Source organism: Phyllostomus hastatus, unplaced genomic scaffold (assembly GCF_019186645.2).
Source record: "Phyllostomus hastatus isolate PE091 unplaced genomic scaffold, TTU_PhHast_1.1 phas_contig_524, whole genome shotgun sequence".
Lineage (NCBI taxonomy): Eukaryota > Metazoa > Chordata > Mammalia > Chiroptera > Phyllostomidae > Phyllostomus > Phyllostomus hastatus.
In genome coordinates, this window is record NW_025333900.1 from 12906860 (window position 1) to 12924851 (window position 17992).

The 17992-nt window shown below is 47.4% G+C and overlaps 1 protein-coding gene across 3 annotated transcripts in view; it reads left to right on the top strand.

Annotated features, from left to right (window-relative positions):
- Positions 1 to 17992, top strand: part of ABCA4 (ATP binding cassette subfamily A member 4) — a 129185-nt gene that overhangs the window by 67444 nt on the left and 43749 nt on the right. For all 3 annotated transcript variants that reach the window (XM_045847200.1, XM_045847201.1, XM_045847203.1), the window contains 9 exons: positions 342 to 546; positions 4668 to 4733; positions 7345 to 7434; positions 9171 to 9345; positions 11124 to 11255; positions 12170 to 12309; positions 12769 to 12906; positions 13897 to 14090; positions 15496 to 15580. In XM_045847200.1, coding sequence (XP_045703156.1) covers positions 342 to 546; positions 4668 to 4733; positions 7345 to 7434; positions 9171 to 9345; positions 11124 to 11255; positions 12170 to 12309; positions 12769 to 12906; positions 13897 to 14090; positions 15496 to 15580 — 1225 coding nt within the window. The remainder of the gene's footprint in view (positions 1 to 341; positions 547 to 4667; positions 4734 to 7344; positions 7435 to 9170; positions 9346 to 11123; positions 11256 to 12169; positions 12310 to 12768; positions 12907 to 13896; positions 14091 to 15495; positions 15581 to 17992) is intronic.

The window sequence follows — 17992 nt, forward strand, 5'->3', positions numbered from 1 at the left end:
AGGTAGAAAGAAGGGGGAAAGCAGGTAAGTGAACATGAGGACCTTTGGTCTTTCAATGTGTCATGCTGTGCTGGGTTTGTCTTCCCCATTACACAACTGTGTTCCATTGAACAGGTGAGAGGTGGCCCAGTGGGTAGTAGGCAGGGGCCCTGAGACTTGAGAGGCATTCCTATAATTCTTGTCCTGCAGGAAGACTGCCTTAACCAATCCCTAAGGTGGCTTTACACCTGGACACAATAAGGACCCTCTTTTGGCCCTCCTCCCTACCTGTGAGCATCTGGGTGCTGTTGGGTTGGATAAAAATCCCTCCTCACCTGTGTACCCTTTTTGCCCCACTGCAGAGCCTGCTGTCTCCTGTGGCATTTGGGTTTGGCACTGAGTACCTGGCCCGCTTTGAGGAGCAAGGCCTGGGGCTGCAGTGGAGCAATATCGGGAACAGTCCGGTGGAAGGGGATGAATTCAGTTTCCTGATGTCCATGAAGATGATGCTTCTCGACGCTGCTCTGTATGGCTTGCTTGCCTGGTACCTTGACCAGGTGTTTCCTGGTAAGTATTCCTGTTCCTAGGGTAAAAGTAATTGGGTTCTTCAGATCCCCAGCCCTTCTTCTTTGCTCTAATTTAAATCTCATCCTTTTTAAGCTTTTTAAATCTGGGCTTTCAGAGTCAGCATTTGAAAGTGAAATCCAGGAGTCAAAAATTTTTCAGTGAATGCTGTTGGCTGCTAATGTGCTAATAGATCTAGAATCCGATCCCTTGTCCCCACCTCTGCCCAAGCTTCCCCATCCAGGCCTCCTTCTTCCACTAGCACCTCCTACCAGTCTGTTCTCCTCACTGTATTCAGGGATCCTTTCAGAATCTAGGTCAGACAGTGTCGACCTTCTGTTCAAGTACCTCCAGTGGCTTTTCCTCATGTTCAGAGTAAATTCCAATGTCCCAACTCTGGCCTACAAGATGCTTCATTACTAGCTTCAGCTATCTTCTTCCTCTCCTATTACCCCATGTTCTTTGCTGCAGCCACACCAGCATCCTTATTCAAAGTTCTTCAATACACTGAGTTCATTTTCTCCTTAAGACCTTTGCATGTGCTCCCCCCACTGCCTGGAACATGTTTCTACACACACACACACACACACACACACACACACACACTCACTCATAGCTATAGGCTCGCTTCCTCACTCTGCTCAGGTCTCTGTCCCCATGTCATCCCATCATTGGGATCTTTCCAGACTGAAACTATCCAAATATCTATCCCTATATAAATAATAATCCTTTAGTGCTAATGTCCTTTATCCTACTTTTTTTCTCAGTAAAGATTTATTTTTATTTTTTTAAAGATTTCATTTTATTTATTTGGAGAGGGGGGAAGGGAGGGAGAGGGGAGGGAGAGAAATATCAATGCGTGGTTGCCTCTCATGCACCCCCCCACTGGGGACCTGGCCAGCAACCCAGGCATATGCCCTGACTGGGAATCAAACCGGCAACCCTTTGGTTCTCAGACCTGTGCTCAATCCACTGAGCCACACCAGTCAGGGCTCCTTATCCTACTTCATTTGTTTAAAAAATCACCATCTGACATGATATTCCTGTATGTGTTTGTGCATTGACCTCTCCCAGTAATCTAGGGACCCATGAGAACAGATCCATGGTCTGTATTTTTCAGTGCCTAAAATAGTACCCTACTTCAGGTGCATAAATATCTGATTAATCTGCATCATGAAAAATCAGCTCCTGAATCAAAATTGGATATTTGCATGCTTTTGTATTTGCTTTATATAAATCAGATTTTACTTCAAATTAATCTTTCCTAGTAGCTAGAGAAGTCCCGCCGTGATTTGAGTGGTCTGAGGTTTCCAAGTCAACCAGCAGCCACCTCGTGCTGTGGCATCCACGGCTGGTGCTTGATACTGTGGCCACAAGCTGCAGGGGAGAGAGAGGCTGGGCCTGGCCCTGGGAAGGATGTCCTCACAGCTCTCAGATCATCTGAGGGCAGCACTTGCTGGTGGAAATATGTAGGCAGCAAGCCTGAAGTGGGAAAAAGATCACTGGACTGAGCCAGGAGGCCTGGGTTTGGATCCTAACTGTGTGACTATGTTAGTTTTCTGTGGCTGTCATAACAAAGTGCCACAAACTGGGTAGCCTAGGACAACAAACATTTATTATTTCACAGCTTTGGAGGCTAGAAGTCCAAAGTCAAGGTACTGGCAAGGCCATGCTCCCTCTGAAACCTGTATGGGAAGGATGACCCCTTGCCTCCTTCTAGCTTCCAGTGGTTCCTCAGCAATCTTTGGCATTTCTTGGGTTGTAGATGCATCACTCAAATCATCCTTCTTCACATATTGTTCTCTGTGTGTGTGTCTGTCTTTGAGTGGTCATCCTCTTATAAGGACATCTCTCATCCTGGATTAGGGGCCCACTCTACTCCAGTGTGACCTAACCTCAACTAATCACACTTGCAATGATTCTTTCCAAACAAGGCCATGATTCTGAGGACTCTGGTGTCCTTTTTTCTGATCACTTCTGATACCAAATGTGTCATTTTACCAACACCAAACAGTTCTCCAATATTACCTGGGTGTTCAACAATTCAACTCAATTGTGATAATAACTACCCAGAACTAGTGCAGACCTGCAGGTTCAGTCCTGTGAGACTGCTCCTGTTAGCACAGATAGCTAGATATTAATAATAATGGAAGGGAGAAAAGAAAATCAAACATTATTAAGCATAATACACTAGGGAGCTGAATCAGACAATAAGCCTACTTCCTTAAGAAGCTTCACACACTCCTCAGGGAGCCACTACATCCTCTGCCCTCAGGACCTAATCCCCAGAGTGGGCAGGAAGTGTTGTTACATGTCACAGCCAGGGAAGGAATAAGACAGCAGGAGAAATTCCTCTGCTGGGCACATGCCCAGTAAAAGCCAAGATGGTACAGGGGGTGCTGCTTCTACTATAGGGTGTGTGCAGTAGGAACTAAGATGATGACCACATAGAGGAAAAGCCACAGAAGATCTAGGAAATGGATTTTTTAAGGGGAGGATCCAACACCAGCCCCTGAAGGATTGGGAAATTGATTGGTTATTTTGAAAAAGCACCTGATTCTTCCTAAGCTCTAGACAATATAATCAGCTTAACAAAGCTCTCGCTCTTTCTCTTGCTTGGTAACATGCGCACTTGCCCATTCATTCACACATTCTCTCTTCACAGCAGAAACAGACAAATGGAAGACATGGTTAGAGTGAGGTACAGGAGCGATGGTGTAGAGAGCTTCCCTTCTCTGTCTGGGTACAGTACCCTCCAAGCACCTCGAGGTGCCCACCAACCTGGAAGCTCCTTGAATTTAATTGTTGAAGTTTTTATATTCCATCTCCAGTCCCTCTCCCCTCCCTAGAGGTGGGAAGAGAGGCTGAAAGTTCCCATCTCCTTCTACATGTTTGCTTTTTCTGGTGGGGCCCCATCATAAAGTGATTTAGTGGCCCCCACAGAGTCACCTCATTAGCATAAAGTCAGGAGTGGTTGACGGCCCGGCTCATTATGAATAACAAAATGCACTCCTCTCATTTGGGAAAATCCAAGGGCTCTACAAGCTCTGCCAGAAAGTGGGAATGAAGACCGAGTATATTTTGTATTCTACCACAGACCTCAATGTGCCATTTTTTTGGTGCAGGGTGTGGGAGCCTACACAATTCAACCCATCACAGTGACTTTGAGCAATGCACTGGACCTTGCTCAGCTGCAGTTTTTTTCTATGTCACTGGGCCATTAGAAGGTGATAAGTGGAAATTAGTTGGAATGAAAATGAAATTTGTGCATAATTCAAGAGCTTTACTTTAACCAAGCTAAAGCTTTAATTTTTTAACAACAGTTGACTGAGCAGCACCTGGCCGTTAGCTCCACCGCCAGGTTCTGGGGAAAGAGTGGTGGAAAAAACAGACCCAGGCCTGCCCTAAAGGAGCTTACAGTCTGGCAACAACCATAAAACATGAGATAACTATTAAATAAGCAAAGACAGTATTCTCGCACAATCAACATTTTACAGGGAGCAAAGCTTGCTAAGAGGACTGGACTAGGAATTTGGGAATCTTTTGCTTGAAACCCAGATGGTCCCAGCAGGGTGTGGTGGCGAAATCAGTGGCATCAGGACCAGCTGAGCCATGTTAGAGTGCCCGCAGTCAGCTCGACTAGCTGTGGCCTGGGGCAGAGAGTCATACCCAGTGTGCCTCCCTTTCCTTACCCAGAGGAACACCACCTATCTCCTAGGGTGGTTCTGAGGATTAAATTATTTAACATATGGGAAATGCTTAGGTAATGCCTGACACAGAAAGAGCATCTAACAAATGTCAGTGATTATCATCATTAATATATGATAATTATTGCAAAGAGCAAGATTAAATTCTTCAATAAAATGTTTTCTTAGAAAACTAATGTCAGCCAAGATCATCAATCTTAGTGTTGCTGGTTCCACCCAAAAAACGACCTTTTGAACTAAAACATGTTGGAACTGGTAGTCTTTGTGGCATCCTGCGGATAGCTGCGTTATGGCTTATGAACTGTAAATATCTGCAGTGACTCCTTGAGGCTGAAATAGATCAGTTCTAGATCTTACAGGACTGCAGTAAGACAGGGTAACTTGGGCTTTCTCTCTTTATTTTCCTGTCTCTTTTAGGGGACTATGGAACCCCACTTCCTTGGTACTTCCTTCTACAAGAGTCCTATTGGCTTGGTGGTGAAGGTGAGTTTTATTTTAATTTAAAAATTAAAAAAAAAATTAACGTTTGAAACTAACTTTTTTGGCCATGCATGGGATATGTGTAGATTATAGAAGTGGCTCTTCTATCATATGTGTGATTCCTGATTGATTACTCTGGGGCCTCCTGGGGGCTCTGCCACCACGCAGCCCCTGGGAGCCCACCTTCTGTGAGCTGCTGGGCCGGGTGTGTGGCTGAGCATTGATGAGCCCTGTGTCCTGGACAGCTTGTGCCCAGTGGATTAAATGGTCCTAGTAAAAGAAGGCCAAACCCCTTCAGGGTACACATGACTTCTGCTGCTTCTCAATTTAAAGCAAAGAGATCCACAGAATTCTGAAGGAACTGCTGCACTCATCTTCTGCTGCCTTCCCTGCCACTTTTTTATTTCTCATCACTTTTTCAAAATATGAACTAATTCATTCTTTTAAGGTAAGGACCCAACCAGAGGCTGGGATGGAGCTGCGATCTTCAAGGCAAAGCCTGGCTGGCTCTCCTGGTGCGGATCTTTGCTGGGGGGTAGGGGTGCAGAGGGCGAGCAGGGCGTTTGCCCAGGATGCCTCTTTGATCAACTGTACCTACTGAACAGGACAGGAGGCTCCAAGGACAGCTCTAGAGATGCGGGGTAGGATGGGGGTAGGGTGGGGGGTGGAAACCACAGATTCTTTTGTGAGGTGTGAGGTGGCAGTGAAATTTCTGACCTGAGAGCTGGGGACTCCCTTGGAACTGGGAGGTTCTGGGAACAAAGGAAGTATTTTCCAATCTGTTTGTTCCTCATCTACCTGCTTTTAACTTTGTGCTATTGGGCCCAACCCAGGATTTATCCTTTAAGCACTAACGTAGGTGTTTGTTTTCTCTTGGGGATTAGCCTAGGGCCTTTAAAAGGCTTGGGTGGGTTTTTCTTTTTTTCTTTATTTTTTTTAATGATTTAAACAAACAGCACTTCCACAACTCAGTGTACTTTTCCATTATGTTGGTTTGTCCATCCTGTCTATCTATAAACTTACACTTCTGCACTCTTATAAATGGGACTTTTTAAGACGGGCGTGTATTCCTAGAATGTTTCTAATATCAATGAATATCAGGATCTGTGGACATTTTTTTTCCCTCTACAATCTCAACAGATAATCTGCCTCTCAAAAAAAATATCTTAAGACAAATGTTCTCCTTCAAAAATGAATCACATATTTTTGCCAACAGAAGCCAAATACTCTTCACCTGTCTCACAGGCTAGACTCGAAATGAAATAGATTCTTACATCTCTCTAACATCAGAAAAGAGCTGAGCTTCTCCACCTAAACCCCCTCCTCTCACAGATGAAACAGGGCCCAGGAGACATCCAGTGTCTTGCCCAAGTTCCCATTGGTCACTTGGGACAAAATCTGCATCAGGGACCCACATTTCCTGACGAGGAACTCACTCCAATAACTAAACTAGTTAGAAGACTATTTCCTCCTACCCTTTTATTACACATTAGTACAGTATCATAGCTAATGAAGTGATTAAAGGAATTGAGGACAATGGATTTAGAAATCCCTCAGGAAGCAGACGTGGAAGCACTGGGGGCCGTTACTTGCCACTCCACCGCACACCCGCGGGCCCACAGAGGGCGGGGGCCAGAGAGAGGCCCTGGCTGGCTGCTGCACAAAAACTCGCCTGCTCTTGCTGGCACGCTCCAGGCGGGGGCCTTTAGATGCTTGGCGACAGCGGTTTCCTCCGGCCCCTGCCGCCCTCTCTGGCTGGCTCCCTCTGCCGCGTCTCTTCCCCTTTCGGGGTGTTCTGATGTGTCCTTTTAAACCAAACGCCAAGGTTAAAAAAAAATGCCTCTGTGTGTGTGGGTGGACGTGGGTGGATGTGGGTAGGTGTACTGCGTGAGCATATGTGTGAATGTGTATGTGTGACATGCATAAGTGTGGGGGGGAGTGTGTGTTTACACCTTTCTTCACTATTTATGCCAGCCTGTACCTCAACCAGGCTCAACCCTGGAGTTAATCCCAAAACATTTAATGTCCATAAAAGCAGATTTTTCTGTGAACCATTCCTCAGTCTGCAAATAAAGCTGGTCACCTGTCCCGTCACCTGGAGTGGACTGTCCTTGAGGCCCAGCATGACTTCAACTTGTTTGGGACTAGAATGAAAAGTGCTGTTAGTGAGATAAGAAAATTAACCCACTTCTCATTCAGTCCAGCTTTGTCAATATATATTTTTAATCACACTCTCTGACATTGTGGGCTTCTCCTGGCTCATTAAGAGAATGAGGTGAAACTTTTGTTTAAAAAACAAACAAACAAACAAAAAAACCCCGCAAAAAAACACCTCCCTCTGGGCTTGGCAAAGGCCACACATTGTGGGCTGTCGGGGTTGCCACTGGCCACATTCAGAACTTCACAGACCCGCAGGTCAGAGGTTGGCAGGGCCATGCTCAGAGCTGGTTCCTGGGAATGCTGACTTGGCCTTTTGAGGGAACTGGGTTTCCAAGTTATGGAAGAAAACTCTGCCCTCCCCCCTCCCCCGCCCTGCCCTTCTTCCCTCCTTCCCTGACTTACTGATTCGAAGTTCACCCACCAGGAGAGTGACAGTGGTTTCTGGTTGGTGCAGGGTGTTCAACCAGAGAAGAAAGGGCCTTGGAAAAGACGGAACCCATAACAGAGGAAATGGAAGACCCGGAACACCCAGAAGGAATAAATGGTAAAAACCTCAGTAAAGAATGCAGAGCAGAGGCAAGGAAAAGGGTCTGAGCAGACCACTTCAGAACGAGGGTGCAAGGGAACCCCGGAAACTGTGTTGACAAGGGTTAAACCCAATAGTTTCTCCAGGGTCCAGCTGCACGTTTGCGGAATGAACGGCCGGCCAGACATTAACGCATGTTTCCTGGAGAAAGCAAATACCAAGTATGTGGTGCGTTTGTGCCCTTGTTAGGCGAATCCCAAGTGAGTTGCACAAATGTGCTGACTTCCGAGGATTTTGCAAGAACAATAACTTGGGTCACTGGGATTTAAGGCGGATATGAGCTATAAGGAAAGACAAAAATAAATACTTCTGTGCATGGGGGGGAAAGAGTGTAGTGGTGCTGCCTTCACTCATGGTTTATAAATCTAGAAGCCCATTCATTCAAGCCGTCAGAAGCCTTTCCTGACTGTAGGGGTTACCTAATGATTCCTGAACTGATGAACTAGGATATAAGTGTTTCCCTGGCCTTTGCCTTCCTCACCTTCCCCCTTGAACCAGTCCTGTACTTCTCCTAGTGTCTCCATTCCCTAAGCACATGCCTTACTCTGAGGATGCTAAAATGCTCTTGCTATTCTTACCCTGGGTTTAGAGAGGCAACCTGGCCTCTGGACTTTGCCCGACATTACATGCTAGCGTCCAGCCTCTATGCCTCTGGCCCACTCCAGGTCAGTGGTCAGTGACCCGCTGCTCTCAGAGAGGTGGCTTGCAGTCAGTAGCACCTCTGGGAAGACCCTCCTCCCAGAGTGGAATTTCAAGGCCAAAATCAAGGGGCTGGAAGCCGCCAGTTCCACCTCAGGCATAGGCGAGGCCAGGAGGTACAGAAAGAGGAAGTATTGGGATGCTTTTGGCAGGGGAGTAAATGCCCAGAACTACAATGTGAAAATGGCAAATTAAGTAGTGCCTTCTAGGGTGAGCTAGAGCAGGGAGAGACTGGAGGCCAGGGCGAGATGGACAAATACCCCGGTAATGAGGGTCTGTGGTGGAGGGGCCTGTGGAGTAGCAGAGTGGAGGGGTTCGGTTTGAAGGACAGTAATGTGGAAAAGCAGACTATCCTATCAGGTTAACTGGAGAAACTCTGGAGTTCTGAGGAACAAGAAGTCAGCTTAGTCAAAATTGCCTCAAAGATTTGAGCCATGGTGACTAGGAGAATGGAGTCTCCAGGAATGGACATGGGAGAGTCTGAAGGACAATGTTGTTTTGGGAAGAAGATGAGGAGTCTGAGCTGCCACCAGAAATCCATGAGAAAATGCCTCACAGACTGTTGGAAACAAGGGCCTAGGACTGAAGACTGAGTTTAGGGCCGACTCCCTATACAGGCAGTAAGCTCACTCTGTGTTGGAATCCCAGCTCTTCTACTCATGAACTTGGTAACCTTGATTAGACTCTTGATGTCTCTCTGTGTTAGGCTTCCTCATCTATAGAAATGGGCATCATAATATCTAAGGGCTGTTAAAAAGGCAAAATGAGGTATCCTATATAAAGCACTTGAAACAGTGCCTGGCACATAGTAACTGTTTGGCAAATGTTAGGTACTATTATAACCACCATTATTCTGTCCTCATCCTTACCAAGGTCACAGCTACAGCCACGGGGGCAGGTGAGATTGCAAGCAGAAGTCATGGCCCAGAGAAAGAATTTGGGGAAATTGTACATTAAGACATCATTTTCACTTCCTGTTGACTTTTCCCTCCGAGACTCCTTCTTTGAACGTGAGCTGCCAGGCTTGGTCCCCGGGGTGTGTGTGAAGAACCTGGTGAAGATCTTTGAGCCCCACGGCCGGCCCGCTGTGGACCGGCTCAACATCACCTTCTATGAGAACCAGATCACCGCCTTCCTCGGTCACAATGGCGCAGGGAAAACCACCACCCTGTGAGTCTTCGGGCACAGACTCTGGATTGCCGTTCGTCCTGTCGTTTTCTGGCTCTCTTCTTCCCCTTAGCTTCAGTCTACCCTTTCCCACAGAATTTTAGTGACAAAAACGTGCTCTATATTTGTGTCCCAGGAATCTGTAAAGCACACTGCACTATTCAGTGCTCACTGTCACGTACTGTTTCATTTGATCCTCACAAGAAGTTGGGGAGGGAAGTGGAGTATTGCCCCCTTTGTGTACCAAGGAAGCTGACATCCAGAGCTGAAGTGACTCCCCAGGGCCACCAGGTCCTGATGGTTCAGTGTGGGCAAGAGCCAAGGCCTCACAATTGTCTCTTGTCTCTGACAGTGCAGGCCTACGCCCCACGTCACTAGTGTTACTACCTTGAACAGTGATTGACAAAGTCATGGTCATCACTATCATATACCCTCAATCAGTAGAATTCTGCTTATTTTCAAAGAGCATTCCTTTCTCTGCCTCTCAGGATTGGTGGCAGTTCTGGTGCAAGTAAAAAGGGTTCAGTTTCTAGAGGGGTAATGGCCTGGTGACTGAAGGCCAAGTTCAGGGAAAATGAAGGCTCAGTACAGATCGCTCAGCTCCAGACGCTTCCCTGACTTTTCTCAGGGACCTGAGCGCCATCTGCAGAGGAGAAGAGGTACTGCTAAGTGTTCCCAAGTTGTGAGGGAGGCGGCCCTCTCCAAAGGCAAAGAGCCCACGTGACACACAGTCGTCAAGTCCTTTGGCTTCTTTCAGAGCCCCAGGAAGGAACAGCAGTGTACACCCTGCCCTGGAATGTTCTCTGAGGGCGGTTCACTGTGAATGGAATGTGGGGCTGGTGCCATTATATTTGGTTCTGTTTCCCTCTAGTGGTTAATCAACAGAGATTTCAGCTTCTAAGGACAATTTCAGATAGGCTGAGATTGTATCTGGACTCAGGGCCAGCGCTGGGTGGGGCAGCGTGAGATCCCTCCGACTGCCCTTCTTGAGAACTAATGTGGTCAGAGAACTCCACCCAGGACCCCAGTACCTCCCCCAGCCAAACCCATGACTTCATCGACTGCTGGAATGCTGCTTCCCCTGGGGGGTGAGACACAATATTTAACAAAAGTAATGTTTTTGAGTTTGACTTCATGTTGGCACTCTTCTAAGTGCTTTATAGGTATTAACTCATTCAATTCTCACAACAACTTCATGAGGTGGGCGTCATTATTTCTCATTTTCCCAAAATGACTAACATTGCTATTGGGCTCTTTATGTTTTGGATCCAAAGACCATGTGGATGGTGGTAATTCCCATACCTGGCTTGAATCAATTAATCAACAAATACACATTGAATGCCTGGGCTTCTCATGAAGACCCTTCCTCTGAGCTTTGTAATAGTGACATCAAGGAAAGCAGGGCCTGTGCATGGAGCAACTGTTACCAGCCCCTAGGGCACCTGGGGTGAGATGGCCGAGTTGGGGAGAGACCGTCAGTTGTAAATGACCCTTCTGCAGCTGTGGATCCTGGAGACCCATGGGTGCCTTCCCAGGAGCACTAGGAAGTAAGCAGGAGCAGAGGAGGAAGGAGGATGTGGTCAGAGCATGCAGGCCTGGACATGCACGTGGAGCTAAGCCCTGTGTGGGAAGCCATTGGTCTCCACAGCTAAGGATGGTTTGGGGTTGACTAAGAGGCATGGATGGAAGTCACTGTGGGAGTCCTCAGTGGCCTGGGGTGGGGCTGCCATCCCAAGGCACTGCTAACAGCCATCCTGTCTGCTACCGACTCTGTTTGGCAGGTCCATCCTGACGGGTCTGTTGCCGCCAACATCCGGGACTGTGCTCATTGGGGGGAAGGACATAGAAAACAGCCTGGATGCAGTCCGGCAGAGCCTCGGCATGTGTCCCCAGCACAACATCTTGTTCCACCAGTGAGTAGGACAGGCATTCAACCCCTCCCCCTGTCTGATTCTTGCCCTGCCACCAGCACACATGTTCCTAGAGCCTGGCTCAGGGACACCAGCTCTGGAGGTTTGAGGCAATACCCCTGTTTGGTTTCCCCAAGTTCAAGGTCCTTTGTCTCGCTTGCAGTGAGTGGTGTCCCTCAGGTGTCTCTGTGGTACGCAGAGCTGAGGTCCCTCCCTCATAAGAGTGACTCGGGTGGCTGGTCCAGAACCCCTTGCTCAGCCCTGAAGTCCTCCCTCTACCAAGGGAGACCAGTGTTCCCTTCTCCCTCTTAAACCAGACACGAAAAACAGACTTTTCAGGAGACTTTTCAGTTGCTTTTTCCCCAAACTTGTATTTCTTATCTAAAGAGTTATACATAGTCATTGAGGAAAGGAAAGAAGGAAATATCGATTAAAAGGAGAAAATAATAGTCACCTATACTTTCACCACCCAGAGACAACCACTGGTAATACCTTGGTATATAATTGTTCAGAACTTTCTCCTGTGCATGTATAGATATACATATTTACTTTAAAATTATAAAGGAGAGTAAAACTCTGCATACAATTTTGTAAACTACCATTTTTTAAAAAATGTGGTTTATTTCTCTTATTCCAAGAAATCATGAACATCTTTACATGTTGTTACATATTCTTCTTTAAATACTTTCTAATGCTTACATACTATGCTGTTGTATGAAGGTGCTATTTAAGCTGTCCCCTCTCCTTACACACATTGAGCAGGGCCGGCTTTTTGGTCTGGTTTGGTATTACAAATGCCACTGTGATGAACATCCCGATCCCTGCATCTTCATGCCCGCCCTTAGTTGTTTCTGTGAGGTAAGTTGGTGCAAGTGGAATCGCTGAGCCCGTTGCCTTTCTCATTGCCCCACCCCCAGCCTCACAGTGGCTGAGCACATCCTGTTCTATGCCCAGCTGAAGGGGAGGTCCTGGGAAGAGGCCCAGCTGGAGACGGAGGCCATGCTGGAGGACACAGGCCTCCACCACAAGAGGAATGAAGAGGCTCAGGATCTGTCAGGTGCTTGATGTGGGAAAAAGATAGGGCTGCAGGTCCCCATTGTTCCCCAGTGCACAGGATGTGTGTGTGTGTGTGTGTGTGTGTGTGTGTGTGTGTGTGGTCTCAGGCTTATAACAGGAGCCATCCGAACAGCTGGAACCCTTTTATAAAGTTATTCTGAGCATGTAAGAGCAGCCCCTCTGGATGATTTTTCACGTGACAAAGCAGCCTGTATTGTATTTGTTCTGATGTTTATGTGTTTGAACTAAAATGTGTGGACAACCTTCCAAAGATCTAACCCTAAGAGGCAGATATTGCCTTTTCTGCATTTAAAGAGGCCTGTACACCACTGGTTTGAATGCTGGCAGCAACAAACCACCGCCAGAGTTAAGGTCCCCCCGCCTTATGCCACCAGCCCTGGGCCTCTCACCTTGTCCTCCACAGCCCCTGAGACCACCCTGCCCCACCTTGTACCTCCAGGTGGCATGCAGAGGAAGCTGTCTGTTGCCATTGCCTTCGTGGGAGATGCCAAGGTGGTCATTCTGGATGAGCCCACCTCTGGGGTGGACCCCTACTCAAGACGCTCAATCTGGGACCTGCTCCTGAAGTATCGCTCAGGTAATGGCCACTGCTCAGTGCCCTGTGCTCTCACTGAGGCTTCATCTGGGGTCCCTACTCTCTCATACCTTTCATTCTGCAACTGAGCAATAGTAAGTCATAACTACACTCACATGGGGGCCTCATCAGTGACTTGGATGAACCTAAGTTCCAGTGGAAGCTTCCTGAGAGTTTCACAAATATAAGCAGGGAATCACTGATGGAGCAGCTACATTCCAAAATATTCTAGAAAATTCTCTCAACCCTTCTGTCTCAAACAATGGGTGCAGCTCTAGGTGAAATTCCCCTTTGAGTAAGGGGACCTAAGTCCCCTGCAAACATCCCAAGAAGCTCCAGAGCTGTGGGATGATTGCCATTCAGGACCAGGGGGAAGGTGGCTTGCCACTGTTCAGTGCTCCAGAAGACTGCTGCAGGTGGAAATGTATCAAAATGGGACATTCCTTCTCTATCACGGCACCTTGCAACCAGTGGGTGCAGACCCAGAAGCAAGAGCAAGCAGAGCTGAGTGCCCATAAAAGGGATGGCATCGTTCAAACCTGTAATTGATTTGGCATCCTGGAATCCTCATTACCTTTTTTATAAAATGACATTTCCAGCTAGTGTAAGAGAGAGAGAGAGAGAGAGAGAGAGAGAGAGAGAGAGAGAGAGAGAGAGAGAGAGAGAAAGCATGCATGCTTCGCAGGGATGTAAATGCAGTGCTTAATGACCCAGACGCTGTGTGCATAGAACTCGGTAGACGCTGACCGACAGTAACAAATGTGCCTCATGTACGATGATTTGCTTGAATCAGGCCCTGCACCTGATGAGCAGTGCTTTACAACATGCAGGATACTGTACAATGCTAACTATTGTCCTGACTGTTCTAGTGCTCTGGACTCTGCTACAGAATGTTTGTGTTTGGTCCCAGGGAGCAGGTAGGTCGCTGTGCATCCTCTCCCATGCACACTGGCACAGGCCTGCCTGCTGATCTCCCTGCCCCTGCCCTTGCAGGCAGGACCATCATCATGTCCACGCACCACATGGACGAGGCCGACCTCCTTGGGGACCGCATCGCCATCATTTCCCAGGGCAGGCTCTACTGCTCGGGCACCCCACTCTTCCTGAAGAGCTGCTTTGGCACCGGCTTCTACTTAACCGTGGTGCGCAAGATGAAAAACACCCAGAGCCGGAGATCAGGCTGTGAGGTATGTGTCTGCCCCGGGAAACAGCCTGTCCTAGGGGCGCAGCAGGAATACATAGCGCGGTGCTGCGCTTCTGGACATGCCTACCCACATCAGGTTCTGGCCGTCAGAACTGCCCTCTTCGTTTCTGGGACCACTTGTAGATTTTGACGAACTGACATCCTGGATCCTCTTACAGCATACAGAGATGCTCTACCCTAAACAAAACGACTAGTGTTTTTTTTTACTTTTATTTTATTTTTATTTTTTAAAGATCTTATTTACTTATTTCGAGAGAGAGGGGAGGGGGGAGAGAAACATCAATGTGTTTTGCCCCTTGTGTGCCCTGCACTGGGGACCTGACCCACAATCCAGGCATGTGCCCTGACTGGGAATTGAACCAGCGACCCTTTGGTTCACAGGCCGGTGCTCAATCCACTGAGCCACACCAGCTAGGGCTTTTCTTTGTTTTTATTGTTGACATTATTACAGATGTCCCTTTTCCCCCTCTTCGGCCACCTCCACCCAGCCCCCAGGCCCCCTTCCCTCTGGTCATCGCCACACTATTGTCTGTGAGCTGCGCATAGATGACCTGAGACTCTTATACTCCTGAATTCTAAACCACACATGTATGGCGCAACATGCAAGTTATGTCTTATTTTGCAAGGTTGTACTCTTTTAAGGACAGTAGTTGTTTAAGCTTCCTTTTTTCATTCCAACATTTATGTTCCCTAATTAAACCATAATTCCCCTTATAAACAAAAGCTAAGAAAAAACTTCCTTGAGAATTATAACCTAAAAATAATGAAGCAAAAAAAAAATACCATCCAGCAGAGACCCCCCCAGCATGTCAGGAGACCCAGGTTCAGGTGTGGGCTGCAGGTGGGCAAATTGTGCCATCCCAGGCAAATGACTTGATTCTTTGTCATCGTTGTTGTTTTTTTTTTCCACAGAGAAAATGAAACTAATAATCTCTGATTTTTCTTCCTAGGGAGATGATGAAAATAAAAGAGATAAAGTATTATGAACAATGTTTGGGTTGTCATGCTTACTATATTGTAGCATCATTTATGCCTCTGGCCCCTGTAGTTTAAATGTCTGAGTGTTCCTGTCCTGGGTGTGTTCTCACAGCTCAGCATGCATCCAGGGGGCGGGAGGAGCAGAATGCCTTGCACAGTCAGCCCTACAGCTGTCATATAAGTGATGACAAGCCAGGGGATCCTTTGAGGTTCTGCTTACTCTCTGTGCCTGAGTCACAGGATAAAATCGCATAACCACACCTTCACAATGCTCAGATGAAGTGATAGTTAAAACCATGCAGAAAAATGTGTTGACCACACTTGGTGGTTGAGAAATAAGGCACGGTGGTGACAATAGTCAACACCAGGCAGATGCCATCATTAATGTGGCCGATGTCCCTCTGTTGTAGGGGACCTGCAGCTGTGCATCTCAGGGTTTCTCCATCAGGTGTCCAGCTCCTGGAGATGAGATAACTCCAGAACAAGTCTTGGATGGTAAGGAGTGGGACAGGCCACGTCTTGGTTCTTGTCTGGTGATCACATCTCAGTATTGTTGGGTGTGTCGCCTGCTGTCATGCATTTTAATGGGAGCAAAGAGAATATTTGGTGTACTTTTCAAGTCCATGGCATGCAATTGCTTCATTTTTTCTTTGAGCTTCTTTCTCTTCCTCCATTCCCCAAAGGATTTTAAAAGTCATGAGCCTAAGGACCCTCTCCCTATAATGGGGATTCACTCTTTGTTCACTCCCTGCCCTTGCCCATAATCAAGCCTCCATTCCTGGGGGCGTCCTGCCCTGGCTCCAGGCCACATGCCTGAGTGCCCGGAGAGCTGGGCTTCTAAAGGTGGCAGATGAAGCCCTCTGATGGAACCACGGTGACACACAGCTCTCCTAATGACCTTTTCCAGAGTCAGATTGCACTGTGTAGATGCCATGTCTGTGGAAAATTGCACATCTCTTTTACACTCCTAATTTTTTCTTCAATTTACCAATTTTCAAGCAACTGTACCTTGGATTAAGGTGCATTAAACCTCATAAGAGGTGCCTCCACCTCGAGGGTGATGCAGGAGAAAGGTTGTCACTGTAGAAGCACCCACCCCACAGGATCTGATCTTAGAAACACACTGTTTGCCAACAACTCTTTCCATTTCTCCACTATGCCCACCTCCCGCCCCTCCCCTGGGGTGTCTTTGCAGATGGAATCCCACACCCCCCATATCCCCAAATAGGAGCAAAACTAAACCTATGGACTGACCCAGGTTAATGAAGGGGAAAAGTATCTGCTGATCAAAGAAAAAACAAAGTTTCTTATTTACCACAATTTGTTTTCTAAATCTGAAGAAATTATAAACTAACATTTGGTGAAACAAGAAAACTAGACAATGTTTCTGTACTAAGCTTAACATTTACGAGAAACTCCCCGGAGCCACCTCATATTTACTCGTTCACCTCCCTTTGCACTGATGGGACCCATGGTGAACACGCATGTGGTGAACACGCACGTCCTGCTGGGTGACATCTGTCTGTCTGTCTCTAGCCGGCTCTGCTGTGGGCTCCTCCTGCTTTCTGATGTTCCCTCCCAGGAGGAATCTTGGCGAACAATTTGATAATTTTTAAAAATGAATACTAATTACTGTGGTGCAGCAAAATCAAGTTGGAAAGAGAGCCTGCTGCCTAGGTGATTTAAAAAAATATTCCTTGATTTCTGAAGATCCCTTTTCTGTTACTAGAATAGGGATGCCGTGAGTGATGAGAAGCACAGTAAGCACTTATGCCAGATTCACTCCTCGGAAGGCTTTCCCCTCATGCACACCATGCACCACGCACTCACTCCATACCCCCCTGCTGCCCCGAAGGACCACTTCTGGAAAGGCTGACACGCACACATCTGAGACACAATTCCTGGGAATCCAGCAGCTTCAGGTTGGATTTCCTTCCTAACAGAACAATGAGCGTGACCTCCTGAGAGCTGGTAGGGCAGAGCAGCTTCCTCATGCAAGGAGCCCTCCAGCCTCTGTATGAAGTCATCCCTGAACTAAGGACAATTGAGTCCAACTTGCAGATTTGCCATAAAACAAGCTTTTCAGTCCTGCTAGGCAGAAGGATTTGGGTTGAAAGCCATGAAACCCTCACTGTGTGCCATTTCTGCAACAAAGAAAGAAAAGAGCCCACTGGGCGTCCAGACCTGAGAGGACTGCTTGTGCAAATGCATGAGAGCTGGGTTCTGGGTCCCCCAAACTCCTTTATCTTTGACCTGCCTCTCAAGATGATGGGCTAGATGACTGCTTCTTCAGACAAATGCTTTACACTTTATAAAGTTAGCTTTTTAATTTTAAAGTAGCACATTTGTAAACAAACCTCGATACTGATTGCATGAGGATATCAGGTCAATACTTGATACTGGACATGCCCCCATATACCCTGCCTTCCACCCCCCAGTCCATCTCCACAGCTTCCTGGCCCCTCCTGCATTTGCTGTGAGCTGGGTATTGAGCTATGTGTGTTTCAGGAGGCAGGTGCACTTCCAAGGGGACAGATACAGTCCTGAAAAAAGTTAGATCAGCACGGGTGTGTGATTTAGGAAGGGGAGTGCTCACCCAGCTTAGTTACCAGGTCTAGGTATATCTTGGGCAAGTCCCCTATAGCTTGGGCTAGATCAGGAAGATGGAATCAACTTTGACCTTCAGGCTTATGGTGAATAAGAATGAGCTACAGCCCTGGCCAGTGTGGCTCAGCTGGTTGGAACACTGTCCCCAAAACTGAAAGGTCACAGGTTCAGTTCATGGTCAGGGCACATGCCTGGGTTGTGGGTTTGATTCCTGGTCAAGGCGCATATGGTGATGTTTCTCTCACATCCGTGTTTCTTTCCATTCCCCCCACTCACCTCTTTTCCCCCCTCTCTAAAAAA